The sequence below is a fragment of the Erinaceus europaeus genome, chromosome 7 (assembly GCF_950295315.1).
Source record: "Erinaceus europaeus chromosome 7, mEriEur2.1, whole genome shotgun sequence".
Taxonomy (NCBI): domain Eukaryota; kingdom Metazoa; phylum Chordata; class Mammalia; order Eulipotyphla; family Erinaceidae; genus Erinaceus; species Erinaceus europaeus.
This window is the reverse complement of record NC_080168.1, coordinates 62,420,916-62,435,798: the sequence shown is the minus strand read 5'-3', so window position 1 is coordinate 62,435,798 and position 14,883 is coordinate 62,420,916. Positions and strand designations below refer to the sequence as shown.

Below are 14,883 nucleotides of genomic sequence, written 5' to 3'. Positions count from 1 at the left end.
AGAAAGGAGGGGAAGACAGAGGGGGAGAGAAAGACAGACACCTACAGACCTGCTTCACCGCCTGTGAAGGGACCTGCCTGCAGGTGGGGAGCTGGGGGCTCGAACCGGGATCCTGACGCCCGTCCTTGAGCTTAGCGCCACCTGCGCTTAACCCACTGTGCTACAGCCCGACTCCCCATTTAAAATTTTTAAATTGTATTATTTAAAATAATTTTAAAATTTTATTATTTAATGGGCAGAGAGAAATTGAGAGGGAAGAGGGAGATGGAGAGATAGACACCTGCAGCCCTTCTTCACCACTTGTGAAGCTTTCCTCTGCAAGTGGGGACCAGGGGCTTGAACTCAGGTCCTTGCACACTACAATGTATGTGCTCAACCAGGCCCCCCCCATATCATTTCTGAATGGGCTTCTTCTATTTAGTTGTCTGTAAGAGCATAGCTGTTACATGATTGCATTGGTATACAAAGTCCAGGAAAGGCAAATCTTTTCTCCTAGAGACCAGACATCTTTCCTTCTTGTGTGGTTCTGGAAGGGGACCTCAGAGCCTCAGCCGGAGCAGGAGAGGGAAATGCACCACTGCAGCCCTCTCCTAGCCAGCAGAGACAGGTCTCTACAGACAGCAAGTACACAGTAATGTAGGGGCTGCCCAGGGCTACAGGTGGGAACATGGAGTAACAATATTCTCACTCAGACTCAGCAGTGGTGCTCAGCAACAGGGCTAGATAAGTTGGTAAAAACAACTGTCTTGGAGGCCAGACTACATGATGTACCTGATTAAGCACACGAATTACCATGTGCAAGGACCTGGGTTCAAGCCCACCACTCCCCACATGCAGGGGGAAAAAGCAAGTCTGCAGGTGTCCATCTTTCTTTCCTCTCTCCCTCTTATGTCCTATTTAATAAAAATGGGGGGGGGGCGCTTAGCCATAACCCTGATAGCAAATTAAAATTTTGTTCACTTTTTTTTTAACAAGTGCTACTCAATTCTGACTCATGGAAGTGCTAAGTATTGAACCTGGCATCTCAGAGCCTCAGTCAGAGAATTTTTTGCAAAACTGTTACTGTCTTCAAACTTAATGGGTGTGTGTGTGTGTATGCCTATATATATCAATATTTTCCCCAGAGCCCTGTTCATCTCTGGCTAATGGTAGTGCTGGGGATTGAACCTGGGGCCTTGGAGCTTCAGGCAGGAGAGTCTTTTTTGCAGAACCATGATGCTATCTCCCCAGCCCCATAACTGTCCTCTTGAACTAGCTACACAGAGAGCAGCCCTCCCAGAGCAGGGAGCCCTGGGGAGAGCAAGAGTGCATACAATCAGTGCTCACTTGTCTGAGCAGGCTGGGGAGCCCCTGAGGCTGACACCACCTTCCCGTTCATTGTCCAGATCAGCACTGGAAAACGGATGGTATCAGCAACGTGGTCTACGCCTCGAAGCAGAAGCTCATCACCTTTAGCCTGGACACCCTGGGCCCCGTGACCCTGATCCAGGATGCCCACGTCCACATGCCCTACCAGTCCTGGGAGCTGCAGCCACTGGATGAGGACAAGGTGTTGCTGACTGTCACCACGGTGTTTGCTGAGATGCAGATACACATCAAGGTAGCTGCCCGTGTATGCATGGTTCATAGGGCACACAGCCCAAGCTGTCTCAGGGAGGGGATATCAAAATAGGCCAGCAGGGGGCTGGGCCGTTGCAGACTTGGTGGAGTGCATGTGTTCCCATGCGCAAGGACCTGGGCTTTAGCCCACAAGTGGTGAAGCAGGTCTGCAGGTGTGTCTTTTTATCTACCTTCCCCCTTTCAATTTCTGTCCTATTAAATAAGGAAAAAAAAGGTGGGGGAGGGTATGGTCCCTTGCAATCATCAAGCCCTAATGATAATCTTGGTAGCGATCAAAGAAAGGCAGGGGGGCCAGGCGGTGGTGCACCTGGTTAAGTGCACCCTTAACCAGTGCGCAAGGACCCAGGTTCAAGCCTCTGGTCCCCACCTGCAGGAGGAAAGCTTCATGAGTGGTGAAAGTGCTGTAGGTATCTGTCTCCCTCCCTCCATTTCTGCTTCCCTCTCAATTTCTGTCTCCAGTAATAAAATATTTAATTTTCTTTTAATTTAAAAAAAAAAGGCAGGGCATTCTCGTGGTGCTGCTCTTCATCCAGCACAATGTTATAATGTGCTAGGACCCAAGTTTAAGCCCCTGGTCCCCATGTGCAGGGGGAGAGCTTTGCAAGTGGTAAAGCAGTTCTGAAGGTATCTCTGTCATCTCCTTCCCTCTTGATCTCTGGCTGTCTCTTTGCAATTTTAAAAACTATTTTTTTGCTTCCAGGGTTATTGATGGGGCTCAGTGCCTGCACCACAAATCCACTGCTCCTGGAGACTTTTTTCCCCCTTTTGTTGCCCTTGTTTTTTATTGTAGTTATTGTTGCCATCGTCATTGGATAGGACAGAAATGGAGAGGGGGGAGAAAGATAGACACCTGCAGACCTGCTTCACCACTTGTGAAGTGACTCCCCTGCAGGTGGGGAGCCAGGATCCTTACTCTGGTCCTTGTGCTTTGTGCCATGTCCACTGAACCTGTTGCGCCACTGCCCGACCCTCCAAAAGAACTTAAGTAGCATACACTCAGTGGGGCTCTGAAACTCCTTTGGAAAGTGGCACTATGATTAAAATGTCATTGGGTCTTCCTTTAAAAAAACGAGGTTTGAAATGAGCGGTTTCAAATGACCACTTGGCACCTCAAGCCTGGTAGCTAGCGACTGAGCTGTTAGGTGTTGAGTGTGCAGGCAGCATCAATGCTGCTGTTCAGCAAACAGCTGCTTTGCGTGTCCTCAGCTCCTGACCCTGAAATGCAAGGCCTGAGAGTCTCTTCAGTTCAGTCCTTTGAGACCCAGATGGTTTTGGAGCCCGCTTCAGGTCAGATCTGGAGCACCGCCCAGCATCCTGCAGCCCAGAGTGGTGAGGCCAAAGTGATGGCTTCCTCCTGTGCACATGCACTCCTCTTTGCCCATGGAACTAGGAAGAACTCTTCATGCTGGCTGCTGTGAAGCTGGGGAACAAGGAGAGGGTCTCACTCCTCGAAGGGAAGTGGATGACTCACATTTCTTTCATCACTGCCTTGAAAGAAGCCGGCCTGAACATCTTCCCTTCCAACTACTCTCACTTCTACGTCATCATCAACAACAAGGTAAGAGGGGCCCTGTATGCCCCCGGCGCACAGGGTGTTTGGAACGTGGAGCCCTCACTATATCCCAAAGGCCACCACAGGCTCTTCATGTTTGCTTCCGTGGGGCTCTTATGAAAACAAAGGAAGGAATCAGGGCCAAGGGTTCTCTCAGACTGGTGGAGGATGGGCTTTCCTCTCTGCCTAGACTAGAGCATCAGTTCTTTGGACCAAAAACATGTAAGGCGTCATGGCTTTTGTTTTTCTAAACTTTCACTTATTTTGGATAGAGAGGGGAAAAAAATGAGCAGGAAGCAGGGAAATACAGGAGAGACCTGCAACACTCATGAAGCTTCCTTTCCCCTAGCTGCTGGGAACCAGGGGCTTGAACCCAGGTATTTACATACTATAATGTGTGCGCTCAACTTAGTGTGCCACCGCCTGGCCCCTGTAAGATTTCCTAAGCCAGTAAGTGACTGAGCATTTTTCCTGAAAAGGTGAGTCAGGTAAAAGCAGACCAGGCCCCCGGTACACAAAGTCCCCGTGTTTACCTTGCTCTTGGTGTTCATAAGGCTGTGACACAAGTGCCCTGTGCTACACTGAGTCCTGGCTTCTTGCAGCAACCTGGGGTGGGGGGTGGGCATTTCTCAAGTGAAGGTAAAAGTAATTTAAAATCATACAAGGTGTTTGAGGCAGGAGGGCACTGTACTATGACAGACAGGGAAAAAATGGCAATGTAGATGTTCAAATAACATTCAAAAATTATTGTTCAGGGGGCCAGGCACAAAGGTCTGGGTTCAAGCCCCCGGTCCCCACCTGTGGAGGGAGGCTTCATGAGCAGTGAAGCAGGGCTACAGGTATCTATCTCTATCTCCCCCCGTCTCTCAATTTGATTCTGTCCTATCTAATAAAATAGGGAGGAAAAATGGTGACCACGGGGAGCAGTGGATTTGTAGTGCTGGTACCAAGGCCCACTGATAATGCTGGAGGCAGTGAAAGAGAGCCAGAGCGCAGGTCTGTTTTTTTCTCTCTCCCTATGTTCCTGTTCTCTATCAAAAATAGAGCTTAAAAACTTGACTTGCATTGTCGGGTGGTGGCACATCAGGCTAAGTGCGTGTATCATCCTATGTGGAGACTCAGGTTTGAGTCCCCATTGCCCACCTGCAGGGGGAAAGCTTCACGAGTGGTGATGCAGGTCTGCAGGTGTCTCTCCCTCACTATTCCCTCTCAATTTCTCTGTCCTATCCAATAAAGTAGAAGAAAAGAAAAGTCACCAGGAGTAGTGGATTTGTAGTGCTGGTACCCAGCCCCCATGATAACCCTGGAGGCAAAATAAAACATAGCACATGCACACAGGTATGTAGGAGAAGCCGTGCCGTTGGTAACAGTGTGCTGAGTTGTCGGGAAGGGGTGTATGACCTCGGTGTCCAGACGCTGTTTTAGATGCTCTTGAGACAGGAGTGAATAAGGCCAAGCTCGCTGTGCTTGTAGCACTCAGCTCTGTAGAGGAAGCGGTAAAGACACAAAGGGAAGGAATGGAGTCTATCCAAAGCTGATGAGGGAGGGGATGGGGCCCGAGTGAACCTCCAGCACCCGCTGGGAGAGGGAGAGCAGAGCGGGAAGCAGAGCTCCCAAGGTGCCATGAGAGTACCAGAGGCTCCTGTCAGGTCACCACTCGTGTCTCTGACCAACCCTGCCTGCTTCTGTTGACAGTTTGCCTCCGTTGAACTGAAAGCCTACCGTCAGATGGCTCTGCTGAGTTCTGCATTTGCCTATGGCTGGAGCAAGTGGAATCTGCTGTGTGACTCTCACAGAGTCGTCTTCAAGGTAGGACATGCACCTGCCCTCCCTTTCAGACAGCTCACCTCAGGAAGGTGGGGAGTCAGCAACTACATGCATGTGGAGCACGGCTTCTCCTTAGATTAGCCTTCCAAATGGGGGTAAGCGTACATAGTAAGATGTTGGTATGCATGAGACCCCTTCTGTTTTATTTGGTTTAAATTCCCCCTGCTTAACACTATTCTATTTACATAACCACTGCATTCTATTTACATAACCACTGTTAACAAGCACCACCCTCCCTCCAGGGCATTGGTGGTTCAGTGATAGGATTCTCGCCTGCTCTGCCCCCTCCTTGTCACACTCTGATTTTCACCAGTCACTTTTCTCTCCACCCTCTCTATGTCACATCCTGTTTCCACCCTACTTGGCAAGTATATATAAAGACAGCATTGTGAGTTTTAGGGTACTTGAGTTTAGCTTAGCTTGGCTTAGATTGCGCTGTGTCCTGCATGAATAAAGAGATACTGCGTACAACCCAGTCATGAGTCCCGGGTCGTCTGTTACCCGCCCATGAAGCCAGCCCGGCGAAAACAACATAACCCGTCGAAAACAACAGTAAGAAGTGCAGAGACCTGCACAAGCATCTGGGTTTGAGCCCCTGCTTCCCACCTGCAGGGGGGATGCCTCAAGCAGTAAAGCAGGGCCGCAGGTGTCTCTCTCTTCCTCTCATCCCCTCCCCTCTCAATTTCTGTCCTAATAGAGAATAATGAAAAAGCCACCAGGAGCAGTGGGTTCATAGTACTGGTACTGAGCCCCAGCAATACCCTAGAGGCAAAAATTAAAGTGTCATATTCGGAAGGTGACCACCTCCAGGCCCATGGTCTGAGCCAGTGGCAGCCTTAAGTGACCCTGACCCACTTGCTCCAGACCACCAGCACCAGTACAGCTGGCATCTCCAGTTCTGAAGGCTGGTGGGTGTGTCAGCAGAAACAGGTATCTTCCAATTTGTTTTTTTCTTTTTACCAGAGCACTGCACCGCTCTGTCTTTATGATGGTGGGGTGTTAAACCTGGGATTTGAGCATCAGGCATGAGAGTCTTTTGCATAACCATTGTGCTATCTCCCCACTTTTTTTTTTTTTTTTTTTGCCACCAGGGTTATTGCTTGGTGCCAGAACAACAAATCCACTGCTCCCAACGGCTATTTTTTTCCCTTTCTATTGTATTTGATAGGACAAAGAAATTGAGAGGGGAGCAGGAAAGAGACAGCTACAGACCTGCTTCGCCCCTTGTGAAGCTTCTTCCCTGTAGCTAGGGAGCAGGGCCTCAAACCCGGGTCCTTGCTCATGGTAACGTGTGTGCTCAGCACCACCACCAGCCCAAATGAGTGGCTTCCTGTGTGTCGTCTGTTAGAATAGGAGCTCCCCTCTAGGACAGGACTCTGGTATTGGTGGTTTTGCTCAGTCCCCAGCACCCAGGATAGTACATGACAGCTACTCACTGTTGCTGAATGGACACATCTGGATAAGCTATACCATGACACACACAGCTCATGGACCACCTTGACCTGCCCTTAGCCCCATGTGCCCAGAATACAGTCGCCTCACCTGTCTCCTCTTATGAAGATATTTGCTCACCTTTAACAAAAAAAAAAAAAAATTGAAACATTTGATTTATTATATAGAAAAATTGAAAGGGATGAGGAAGAGACATCTGCAGCCCTGTTTCACCACTTGTGAAGCTTCTCCCCCCTTACATGGGACTGGGGGCTGGAACTCAGGACCTGCCACATGGTAGCTACACGTGTGTTTTACCAGGTGCTGCACCATCCCCACTCCAATTCCCCCGCCCCATCCCTTTTCTCGTCTCCTGCCTGAGCACCATTCTCCTCCCTCCTCTCTAGGTGCGTGAACACCTCTCCAGGGAGGTGGAGCCCACCCAACTGTCCAACTGGTCTCTGCTCATGTTCAGCGGCGACCGAGCACAGGTGCTCAGGATCAATGAGCACAGTGACACCTTCTCGGAGGCCCTTAAGGAGAACACTGAGTTCCACTCTACCCTCTACCACATGGTGAAGGAATTTGCATCCCCTGCTGCCCTGGACAAGGCCCAGCACTGCAGCCCCCGCCTCGTGGACTCTGTGTGCACCATGCTGCTGTCCACCAGGGTGCTCAGCTACTCCTAGAACCCAGGGCTTCAGAGGAGTCTACGACAACAAAGAGGGAAAAACCTGTTTCTCCATCCAGGCACGGACTTGGGCGCTATTAAAAGGATCTGCTCGGTATTATTCGGTATCTGACACTACTTTTTAATATTACTATTACCGTTCTTATTTCTATAAATGCTTTAAAAACCACAATCTCTCCAAAAAGGTCACAGGCTATCTTCTGCCTGGTCGCTGAGTCAGGGAGGTAGCCCCAAGAGAAAGAGGGCCACAGTCTCTGTTGGCCATCCCTCCTCCACGTCCCTCTTCACCTGCCAAGTGAGAGCCTATCACCCTCACGCAGGTGGGCCATCATGGAGTCCGGCCAGCGGCCGCAGCAGGCGCTCCAGGGACAGCCAGAGGCCCCCGTCCCGCACGGGTGTGGCATCCACAGGCTTCTGGAAGCAGTGGCCGGTGAGGAAGCTCATGAGAGCTGCGAAGAAGACCAGGGCGGCAACAGGCAGCCAGAGGGCCTTGTTGGCACCCCTGACAGAGGCCTTGAGGTTGGCTGCCCAGGAAGCCAGGGGGTTGCAGCTGTGGAGGAGATTCAGAACACGGCTGTCACCACAAACTGACGGTGTATGGGGAAAGCCATAGCGCATCTCTGCAGAGGAAACTGTCACACAGATCATGCACAAGGACCCGGGTTTGAGCCCCTGCTCCCCACCTTCACAAGTGGTGAAGCAGGTGTCTATGTCTCTCCTCTAAATTTCTCTGTCCTTGAATGAAAAGGAAAAAGGGGGGGGGGGGCAGGAGTCGGAAGCGTAAGGATCATGGTTCCAGCCTCCGGCTCCCCACCTGTAAGGGAGTCGCTTCACAGGCGGTGAAGCTGGTCTGCAGGTGTCTGTCTTTCTCTCCCCTCCTCTCTCCATTTCTCTCTGTTCTGTAACTACAACAACAATAAACAAGTGCAACAAAAGGGAAAAGTAAATATAAAAAAAGGAAAGAGGGGGCCAGGCAGTAGCTCAGCAGGTTAGGCACACATGTCCTGAAGTGCAAGGACCCACTTAAGAATCCCAGTTCGAGCTCTTGGCTTGAACCCTGCAGTGGGGTCATTTCACAGGTGGTTAAGCAGGTCTATAGGTGTCTCTCTACCCGTCCAGTCCAACAAGGGCAAACAAAATGGAAAAAAAGGCCTCCAGGAGCAGTTGATTCATAGTGCAGGCACTGAGCCATAACCTTAGAGGCAAAAGAAAAAAAAAAAAGAAAAATAGCTGCAGGAAGTAGAGGATTTATGCTCCAGCCACAGAGCCCAGGGATAAACCCTGGCAAAAGCACAGAACAGTACATCATGGCTTAGATGCATTCTCTGCCAAGTGGGCTCAACATGGAAGGAATATGAATTTTTCTTCCTTTTGGCTAGCAGGATTTTTGCTAGGTCTCAGAGGCAACACTATGAATCCACCACTCTTGGCCATGCCATTTTCTTTTTGTTAAGCACCTGCAGGGGCCAGGCTGTGGTGCACCTGGTTAAGCGCACATTACCATGCCTAAGGACCCAGGTTCAAGCCCTGGTCCCCACTTGCAGGGGGAAGTTCCACCCGTGGTGAAGCAGGGCTGCAGGTGTCTAATAATTTTTTTTTTTTTTGCCTCCAGGGTTATTGCTGGGGCTTGGTGCACTGCTCATGTGATTTATATATATAGGACAGAAATTTAGAGGGGAGGGGAAGATACAGACAGACATGTGCATACCTGTTTCATGGCTTGTTGGGGGAGCCAGGGGTTTGAACCAGGATCCTTGAGTGGGTTGGGCTACTATGTGCACTTAACTCGGTGTGCCACTGCCTGGCTCCCCAAAAAATTTTTAAGAATATATATATATTCTTAAAAAAAAAAAAAATATATATATATATATATATATGCAGCCTTGCTTCACCACCCTTGAAGCTTTTCCCCAGGAAGATGGGGGCTTGAACCTGGGTTCTTGTGCACTGTAATGTGTGTGTTCTACTGCTTGGTCCCAAAGTGACTGGAATCTGAAAATCATGTAAGCTGGGTATTCTTAACTCCACACAAATTCACAAGTACTGAGCTCACTCAGGCAGAGAGCTATAGTGATACATGAAGTATGGCCCTTAGAAATGCCTACTAATGGAAGCAATTACAGAAGCCAGACCTTCCACCTCCTGCACCCCATAATGACCTTGGGTCCATACTCCCAGAGGGATAAAGAATAGGAAAGCTATCAGGGGAGGGGGTGGGATATGGATGGAGTTCTGGTGGTGGGAATTGTGTGGAGCTGTACTGCTCTTATCCTATGGTTTTTATCAGTGTTTCCTTTTTACAAATAAAAATACAAAAAAAAAAAAAGAAAGAAACGCCTACTAAGATGGTTATTACAGCCAGCTGACGACAGCCAATGTAGGGGACTGCCATCACGGCGGCTTTGCAGAGGAAGTAATGGAGCTACTCACAGTGAAGCTGCATCCCACTCTGAAGGGTTATTCCTCTTCTCAGAAAGACTCGGCTTCCGGGCCTTTTCCACCATCTCTTCTCCAGGAGGTTCTGAGTGTTCTTTAGTTCTGGAAAGTAACGAGGCTATTTAAAGGTGCGTAGCAGTATTTATCACCCCTTTCTAGAAAGAGAGGATGCATTTGTAAGTCACATCAACAAAATTTATAGTACTTATAAGCAACTTTGTTTAAAAAGTGACTCCTTAGCAGGGGGGGGGAAAGTATCCCAACTTTCTAGAATAAAGAAAAAACAAGGCTTGGGCCAGGCAGTGGTGTACCTCATTAAGTGCACAAGGACTTGGGTTCAATCCCCTGGTCCCCACCTGCAGGGGGAAAGCTTCATAAGGAATGAAGCAGGGCTGCAGGTATCTCTCCATCTCTATCTCCCTCTCCCCTCTCAATTTCTTTATCCAATAATATCTTTATAATTAGCAAAAGAAACTAAGTTTGGGTTGTTTTTTAATAGCTCCTTTTTTTTTCCTTTGTAAAAGTACCAGAATTTTTTTTTTTCTTTTGCCTCCCAGGTTATCACTGGGGCTCAGTGCCAGCACTATGAATCTACTGCTCCTAGTAGCATTTTTCCCCCTTTTGTTTTCTTTTTCATTTTATTCAACAGGACAGGGAAATTGAGCGAGGACTGGGAGTTAGACAGAAACCTGCTTCACTGCTTGTGAAGTGTCCTCCTGCAGGTGGAGAGTAGGGGCTTGAACCCAGATCCTTACATGTCTTTGCAATTAGTAACCACCACCTGGCCCCCTCAATTGATTTTAAATATTGCACAGACTAGATGGTAAGTTTTTGAAGGAAACTTTTCAATCCAGATCAGGAAAGATTTATTATTGCCAGCAGGGTTATCTCTGGGGCTCAGTGTTGGAACTTCAACTCCACCACTCCTGGTGGCCATTTTTTCTATTTTGTTGGATAAGACAAACTGAGAGAAAGGAGGAGGTGGAGAGAGAAAAAGACAACTGCAGACCTGCTTTACCACTCGTGAAGCTTCTTTCCTGCAGATGGAGGGAGGGGACTTGAACCTGGGTCCTTGCACATGGTAACATATGCAACCAAATGGGTATGCCACCATCCTGCCCCCTAATTGTTTTTTTTAATTCCCAATCTGAAAAGAGTTCACCTCTGGCTCCCAGTTGTCTCACCAAGACTTTGCAGGTACGTCCCAACTCTTACTGCTCTGTCATTTAGAACTGAGCCCTTTGTCCCCCGTGAAGCAGGAGGCCAGGAGCATGTGCAGAGTGGACATGAGCTCACTCATGTCTAAGGAGTAGGGGGAGCAACCTGGTGAGGCTCTGCTTTCAGTGCCCCATTACCTCTTAAAGAAGTGGGGTGGGTTGGTTTGTTTTGCCACCAAAGTTGTTGCTGGGGCTCAGTGCCTGCATGGCGATTCCTCCACTCCCATTTTTCTGTTTTATTCAGTAGGACGGAGAGAGAAGCAGGAAGGCAGGACCTGAGTCTCTGCACATGGTAACGCGTGTCGCACTGGGTACACCATCACCTGCCCCACAACTTTTCTAGGGAGAGTCATGTGGCTTTTTGTCCACCTGATGCCATAATGCACATGTCACAATGGTGATACATGTACAGTAGAATTTTAATCTTGGGGGTCTAGTGCTAAGCTCGTTGCTTTGCTCCCCACCTGCAGGGGGGAAGCTTCCACCCAAGTGGTGAAGCAGGTCTGTAGGCCTCTCTCAATTTCTGTCCACTCAAATAGGAAGGAGAAAAAAAATCATTTCAAGACTGAAGTAGAGGACAATGCTAGAGTACAGTCCTGGGTTTCTCCCAGACCCTTAAATAGTGCAGAGCTGAGAAAGCACCCTCCCTAGCCCCGCCCTGCCCCGCATGAGGCTCTAGAACACCAAGCTGCACCCACTTGAGCTCATGTTTGTCGTCTTCCGCATCTGGCCAGGAATAGGTGCTAATGAACCGCTGTAAGGAGGGACGGTGCTCGCTCTTTGACCCCAAGATCCGCCTAAAGAGAGATGATCACAGCCCCTCATCAGGTCCGGCACCCCTGAGCCTTATCAGACTGCTCCCCGCGGCCGAAAGCCCTGCCAGTTGGTACTCTGGGCAGCATTTCCCTCCTCAGACCCCAGGGCGTGTGCCAGTATGTGTACAGAGCAAATATCACCTACTTTCTGCTCAACTGCAAGATGGCAGGTCACCCCGTGGCCCAGGACTCCCACTTACCAGCTGCTTGAGCTGCGGCTGAACCGCTCACTGGTGTCCACCCCAGCCACCTTTGAGGTCAGGCATCACAGGAGTGAAAGAACAAATGCTCAGTGAGTACAACCATTTCTGTCCTGAAAGGGAACCAGCCCGGCACCAGGCCATACTCTTAGGGATGTGCTCACCATGCCTGCGTTCCCGATGTTCCTGGGCAGAGAGGCGATGGTCACTCTCCGCAGAGAAGATGGCTGTGGGGTCGGAGGGGATGGACATTCAGAAAATGCATGCACCGGACCAACGCCAAGTCAGACATGTTCTAGAAGAGTGAGGCACAGCCACATCGCCTTCCCTGATCCTCATTTCCCAGGTGCCGGGTGAGTGATTTTTTTTTTTTTGGCCAGTAAAGGGCTGTGAGAGGCCTGGCATCCTGCGGCCTCAGCACAGGTGTGTCTGCTCAGTGTACCTGGAAGATGTGGCCAAGGCTATGCATCTCTGCTCTGTCTTTTTATGCTCAGACTTTCCCAAACTCAAGATAAATAAACGCCTATTTTTATAGCTTTTAAAATTTTTTTTATCTTTATTTGCTTATTGGATAGAGACAGCCAGAAATTGAGAGGATGGGGGGGGAGACAGAGAGAGAGACACCTGCAGCACTGCTTTACCACTCATGAAGCTTTCCCCATGCAGGTGGGGACTGGGGACTCAAACTCAGGTCCTTGTACACTGTAACATATGCCCTCAACCAGGTGAGCCACCACCCAGCCCCATTTTTATAGCTTTTAAACCCCCCCCCCATGGCTGCTTTTTTTCACTTGACACAGTTAAGGATAGAAATGGTATTTTATGGGAGTTGGGCAGTAGCTCAATGGGTTAAGCACACATGGTGCAAAGCACAAGGACCGGCATAAGGATCCTGGTTCGAGCCCCCGGCTCCCCACCTGCAGGGGAGTCGCTTCACAGGCGGTGAAGCAGATCTGCAGGTGACTAACTTTCTCTTCCCCTCTCGATCTCCCCCTCTTCTCTCCATTTCTCTCTGTCCTATCCAACAATGATGACATCAATAACAACAACAGTAACTACAACAATAAAACAACAAGGGCAACAAATGGGAATAAATAAATAAATAAATAAATGGTATTTTACTTCACACAAGTGTTATGTAATATCACCTGGTGCCTAACAGTTTAAATAAATGAATTTAATGTGGTTGATTGTCTTATATTGTCATCCCTAATGTCCTAGGTTGGTTGACATTGCTTTTAAGAAACCTAGTGCCTAATCCTGGCTCTACCACTTTGAAAGGGTTTGGATGAAAAGTTGTTTTTTTAAGTGCCATCAGGGTTTTGACTGGGACTCGGTGCTAGAGCTCTGAATCCACACTCCTGAGGGCCATTTTTTCTTTCTAGATTGTTCTGATAGCACAGAGAATTTGAGATTTTAACATAGAAGTGGGGAGAGAAAGAAAGACACCTGCAGACCTGCTTCACCACTGGTGGACGCTCCCCCCTTCCCCCCCCCCCCCCCGCAGGTAGGGAACAGGGATTCAAACCCAGGTCCTTCCATATGATAATGTGTGTGTTTAACCCTGTGTGCCACCTGGCCCCCTCAATGGAAAGATTTTACAGACTCCTAGCAATTCTGAGAAATTTGGCCATTTTTTCCTTTTCAATTTTTAGATAGGTCAGAGAGAAAAGAGACTCCTGCAGGTGAGAAGTGGGGGCTTGAACCCAGGTCCTTGCACATAGTGCACTTAGCTGGGTGTGCCCCCAGCAAGGTTCTAAAGCATCTCGTGTGTTGAGTGAATCAGTGCTTACCTTGGAGTTGAGAGAGGCCGAGCGTTTTTTTATCTGGCAGTCATCTGAAAAGTAAAGAACATGGGGTCTTGATTCTCCACAGGGAAATTCAGTGAAGACCACAGTGTCCTATCTGTCCGACTGACCTGAATGAATAACAGTGACCCTCTTTACCAGGGGGGCTTCCAGTCACTGGGAGACCCCGGCTCCTCCAGAGTGCCAAGCACACCGTGGTGCATGTCTGCTGGATAAACTACCCCAAAACAGGCCAGGCGACTACCAAAGACTTTGTAGTACAGAGGAAGGAACAAACAGCCTTTAGAAATTCTCAGGGGCCAGCGGTGGCACACCTGGTTTAGCACACATATCACCCTGCGCAAGGCCCCAAGTTTGAGGTCCTGCTCCTCACTTGCAGATTTTGTCATATCAAATTAGTCAGTTTTCTCATTCTTTTTCTATCAGGAGCAGTGGATTTGTCCTACAGCACCCAAGCCCCAGTGATAACCCTGATGGCAATAAAAAATAAAAGCAAAGAAGAGCTCAGGAAGGGGCTGGAGGTGATACTGCATATTAACAGATCTTTCAACAGTAACAAAAACAATTTCCAGACAACCTTGGACTTTTCCCTGGGACACAGCTCAGCTGGTAGAGCATGCTGAAGGCTCCTGATTCAAACTCCAGCCTCCTATTTGGATAGTTTGAATGTCTCTCCCTCATAACATTCACCTATAGCTATATGTGACTTTTATTTTCAATTGTAGAAAAATATCCCCCTGAATTTAAAAAACACCAGAGGAAGCTGGGTACTGTTTCCCTTATCAGAAAGAAAAGGAAAAAAAAAGACACTCAGAAGTAGTAACAGGTGTAGGTGTGAGTTAGAAAGGAAGAGAAGGTGGGACCAGAGGGAAATAAATGGGTATAAATATTTAGAAATAGATATAAATTTAATCCATATCTGTGATGTAGGGAGAGCTACTGCAGTTTCCAGTGGAGGGGAATAGGGACACAGAACTCCGGTGGTGGGGACAGTGTGGAATTATATTCCTATTATCTTACAATTTTGCAAGTCAGTATTAAAATCAGTAGTATAATATCTCCTCAGTTCATGGTAAAGCTCACTGTCCTGACTCATCTCCCTCCACAAGGATTGCAAAGTCACAGCAGGGGCTGGGGAAACAGCATAATGGTTCAGTCTCTTTTCCCACCCCTTCATTAAAATAAATACAATAAAGAATGAAAAGCTCACGTGAGATATGACTTGCTGTGCAAGGAGAGGCCTCGAGGGCCAGGTCTCCCCCTGTCTGGAGCGGGTGAACTCGAGC

At 48.7% G+C, this 14,883-nt stretch overlaps 2 protein-coding genes across 13 annotated transcripts in view; one reads left to right on the top strand and one right to left on the bottom strand.

Moving 5' to 3' along the window:
• The window catches only part of DNAI7 (dynein axonemal intermediate chain 7), a 60,091-nt gene extending 52,873 nt beyond the window's left edge, over nucleotides 1-7,218 (top strand). For 2 of the 5 annotated variants that reach the window (XM_060194524.1, XM_060194525.1), the window contains 4 exons: nucleotides 1,386-1,600; nucleotides 3,011-3,178; nucleotides 4,868-4,981; nucleotides 6,838-7,218. In XM_060194524.1, the coding sequence (XP_060050507.1) occupies nucleotides 1,386-1,600; nucleotides 3,011-3,178; nucleotides 4,868-4,981; nucleotides 6,838-7,119 (779 nt within the window). In that variant the 3' untranslated portion in view covers nucleotides 7,120-7,218. Of the gene's footprint in view, nucleotides 1-1,385; nucleotides 1,601-2,826; nucleotides 2,970-3,010; nucleotides 3,179-4,867; nucleotides 4,982-5,696; nucleotides 6,487-6,618 lie in introns of those variants that run through there. The other 3 variants (XM_060194527.1, XM_060194526.1, XM_060194528.1) reach the window with 3 other exon arrangements.
• IRAG2 (inositol 1,4,5-triphosphate receptor associated 2) overlaps nucleotides 1-14,883 on the bottom strand; it is a 70,434-nt gene that overhangs the window by 4,572 nt on the left and 50,979 nt on the right. For 7 of the 8 annotated variants that reach the window (XM_060194534.1, XM_060194533.1, XM_060194535.1 and 4 more), the window contains 6 exons: nucleotides 13,583-13,626; nucleotides 11,954-12,016; nucleotides 11,790-11,839; nucleotides 11,473-11,571; nucleotides 9,552-9,659; nucleotides 7,227-7,671 (listed from right to left, as the gene is read on the bottom strand). In XM_060194534.1, the coding sequence (XP_060050517.1) occupies nucleotides 7,434-7,671; nucleotides 9,552-9,659; nucleotides 11,473-11,571; nucleotides 11,790-11,839; nucleotides 11,954-12,016; nucleotides 13,583-13,626 (602 nt within the window). In that variant the 3' untranslated portion in view covers nucleotides 7,227-7,433. Of the gene's footprint in view, nucleotides 1-7,226; nucleotides 7,672-9,551; nucleotides 9,660-11,472; nucleotides 11,572-11,789; nucleotides 11,840-11,953; nucleotides 12,017-13,582; nucleotides 13,627-14,883 lie in introns of those variants that run through there. The other variant, XM_060194531.1, reaches the window with a different exon arrangement.